Source organism: Gossypium arboreum, chromosome 8 (genome assembly GCF_025698485.1).
Source record: "Gossypium arboreum isolate Shixiya-1 chromosome 8, ASM2569848v2, whole genome shotgun sequence".
NCBI classification, from domain to species: domain Eukaryota; kingdom Viridiplantae; phylum Streptophyta; class Magnoliopsida; order Malvales; family Malvaceae; genus Gossypium; species Gossypium arboreum.
In genome coordinates, this window is record NC_069077.1 from 37,707,558 (window position 1) to 37,710,914 (window position 3,357).

The 3,357-nt window shown below is 36.6% G+C and overlaps 1 protein-coding gene across 2 annotated transcripts; it reads right to left on the bottom strand.

Annotated features, from left to right (window-relative positions):
• Positions 1 to 775: 775 nt before the first annotated feature.
• Positions 776 to 2,963, bottom strand: LOC108468258 (transcription factor MYB46). Of its 2 annotated transcripts, none has more exons than XM_053031605.1 (3): positions 2,536 to 2,963; positions 2,244 to 2,373; positions 776 to 1,840 (listed from the first exon to the last, which is right to left on the bottom strand). In XM_053031605.1, the coding sequence occupies exons 1-3, from the start codon at positions 2,537 to 2,539 to the stop codon at positions 1,147 to 1,149; spliced, it is 828 nt and encodes a 275-aa protein (XP_052887565.1). In that variant the 5' UTR covers positions 2,540 to 2,963; the 3' UTR covers positions 776 to 1,146. The 2 variants fall into 2 exon arrangements, with proteins under 2 accessions (XP_052887565.1, XP_017624637.1); XM_017769148.2 differs by having other exon boundaries at positions 2,501 to 2,958.
• Between the last annotated feature and the right edge of the window lie 394 nt (positions 2,964 to 3,357).

Genomic DNA, 3,357 nt, shown 5'->3' on the forward strand with positions numbered 1-3,357 from the left:
ACCCAGCCATCCCAGTTTCTCCAACAATATTTATTCAAATGAATCTCTCATTGATTTCTCGATATGCTCAGTTTGCAGCATTAAAAACAAGTGGAATTTCCGCCATGAATATCCAACAACTGCTATATAAACAAGTTCTTCTCCAGTTTCCATGACTAGGAATTCTTATTCATCAGGAACTGATTTGAAGCAATTGGCAATTGCTTTCCATAACAGTTTCAGCTAATCTTCAAAAACTAGTGATGATTTCATCAATTGATTTTGACCAGTATTGATCACTCAGTCACCATGATAGTTAGAGACAAACAAAACAATACACTTCCTTGTACTTGTAGTAAGTATATACGTATATATGCAGCTATATATATATATATATATATATATATACATGTCTATTCATTGAATATATTTATATTTTGGCTTTAACGTAGTTTTCTCGAATGTCTCATCATGTCTTTTTTTTTTCTTTGTCGAAAGCTAACATATCAAAACTCTGAAATAATCCAAGAAGTTCCATATTGTATGCATGTAGAGAGATCACTATCGTTATATATAGAAATATGTGAGCAGTCAATATCAGCGCAATTTTTTTCCTGGTTAGCTACCAGGCAAATTTTAGCTCCATTATATATAGTTTTTCAAAGTTTAATTTACACTTTTACAGTTGAGAAAGACATGAAAACCTTCTTAGTTCAAAAGTAAATGTAGTTTACCTCTCCATGCACAATTGATTAGTACAATTTCAGAATCATAAAATTTTCAGCATTGAAAAGAATGACAAAAATGGTGAAATTGCATTAAAAAGTAATTAGAGTTATCTCAGTAGCATCAAACCATTTTTTTTTTTGGCTGTTACATTGCTTTTTATTCTTCCCTTTTCTGTTTTCAAACACCAAGGAGGAAATAAGAAAAAAAAAAGTCATGCATACTTAAGTATGTTGCAGTCCCTCACATTTCACAAGCTCATCACCAAATAAAGTTACAAAAAGGAAAGCAGAAAGGAAAAGGAAAGAAAAGCAAACTTTTTTTTTTTTTTTGAAGGGGGGGTTGGAGGCTGGAACATTTAGAAAGCTATACTCAGCAAAGAATCAAAGACCGAGAAAGCAAAGGTGGGGTGGGGGAGGGGGGTGACAGGTTTCTAATAATTTATAAAGATGTGGGGAATGAAGATAGTGTAGTTCCCATATTTGATGAAGTTGGTGGCAAGGCTTCGCCGCCGAGTTGTCCTTCAAGAGTATCCCAGAACAGAAAGTTTGAACATTGCTGGGATTCAACCCATTCATTCAACTCCTGCTGCTGCCTCTGCAAGCACTCAAGTGTCATTTCTCCTTCCTCTTCAATGCTACATGATTGGACTTCAACCGGCACCACCATGTTTTCCATGTTCTCTACCAATGGTGGCAAGTAATTGTTTGTATCCATACCCACTGTGAAAGAAGTTGAAGGAGGGAAAGCTTGCACTTGATGCTGATTTAGGTTCCAACTACTCTCCGTGTTTAAATTAGCCGGTTCATGGAAAGGCTGTCCTCTTACATTATTACCATGTTGATGAACCTGAGCCCCGTCAATTGGAGTTGTGTCGAATATAAATAATGGGGCTGGAGAAGAAAATAGGGTTTCTTGATGATTAGGAATTGCTCTTGTCATCAACTCCTGATTTACTAACTCCAGTTGGTTTGAACCATAATTTATCTGAGAATGCTGAGTAGTACTTGGTGGAGGAGCAGTGCTTGTTGGAGGTGCTGAAGGCTTTCGTATCTTCTTCTTGATCCATGAGTTCCAGTAGTTCTTTATCTCATTGTCTGTCCTTCCAGGCAAGTGACTTGCAATGTGAGCCCATCTAAAATAATCCCCTCACACATATGAGAAATTTGCTTAACATAATGAAGAATTTGAAGATGTTAAACATGTGATTTATCTCTAGCTCAAGAACTTGTGCCTCAGCATCTAATATATCATCCCTGTAAAGGCCCTTGAAATGCCTGTGACTGCTACTTAATTTAGCAACAACAGTGGCAGTGATAGAGAAGACGTAATTTTGAAGTTTGTTTAATTAATTACTTTTAACTGTTCAAGTTCTTAATTCAAACACAAACTGAAACTCTTGAGGAATTTCAGAGAGACAAACTAAAATGAATGCGTCCATTAGAAAAAACTTAGAACCCAGAATTGTTACAATATTTATGAAGCTTTATAAAGTAAAATTTTGATATAACATATGTGTGTAAAGTGTCACTTCAAACCTGTTCCCTACAACCCCATGAAGGCTAATAATCAACTTCTCTTCCTCAGGAGTAAATCTCCCTCTTCTGATATCAGGCCTCAAATAATTAATCCATCTCAAGCGACAACTTTTGCCACATCTTTGAAGACCTGAAACACAAAAGGCAAAAAGATACGTCTTCGTCACCAAACATGAAAAACTCCTATAAAAAAGCATGAAGAAAAAAGGAACAAAAAAGAGACAGAAAAAAGGTAATGAACAGAGGGAGATGGAGACCAGCTTTCTCAGGGACTTCACTCCAACACCCATACCCATGAGTGGTGATGTATCGAATGAGCTTTTCGTCTTCCTCAGGGGACCAAAGCCCTCTCTTAACCTTCTGTTGATTGCAGCAAGAATGGTGACCCATGTTTGGTTCGGATGATAAATATGATTTGTAATTATGGCTTCGCAAACCCCCCCGAGTTTCTATAAATCTTCCGCCTGTCTCTTTGTTGTTTTGTACACTCTGTAGAGAAAACAAAATGATATATTTACAAGCTAATGATCCATGTTTTTGATCAAAACAAACTATAATTTTCTTGGGGTTTGCTAGAAGTGGAGGCTGAGGCTGTCTCTCACCCCCAATTTAAAAGTAAGAGAGAAGTACAAGAGTATGATGTGCCGACATTGAAACCTGGATGGGGTCCAATATTTCAAAGGGGGAGGGGACCCATAATTTTTCATCTAACCCTAAAACGACATTCCATCGGCTTTGTTTCACACACGGAGGGACAAAGAGTTACCATTTTCTACGTAGAGTTGTAGTATTACGTAACCCATGTTTCACGTACCCTCCTTTCATTTCAATTCTTCCAAAATCTTTTGCCGGTTGTTTCCATAACCTTTCTGACCAAACCCTTCTTAGCATTGAAGAATCAGTGTTATTCATTAACTATATATTTAAAAACCAATGGATGGATGGCACGTCATGTTAATATATGATTACAACATACATCTATTTAAGAGGGAAAAAAAAAAGGAATTGATCAAGAGGGTCAAAGACTCAGCATGGAGATAATGCCGAAGATAATACCTAGGGTTCAATTCAACAGCAAATATCATTAAACCGACACAATTTTTGAATCTTGAGA

Bases quoted from the DNA above. Each gene is read 5' to 3' on its own strand.
- LOC108468258 (XM_017769148.2), bottom strand. From the start codon at position 2,633: ATGGGTCACCATTCTTGCTGCAATCAACAGAAGGTTAAGAGAGGGCTT. The intron at 2,374-2,500 runs GTCTCCATCTCC...TTTGTGTTTCAG, and splicing joins TGAAGTCCCTGAGAAAGCTG to GTCTTCAAAGATGTGGCAAA. The intron at 1,841-2,243 runs GTTTGAAGTGAC...GGATTATTTTAG, and splicing joins CATGGGGTTGTAGGGAACAG to ATGGGCTCACATTGCAAGTC.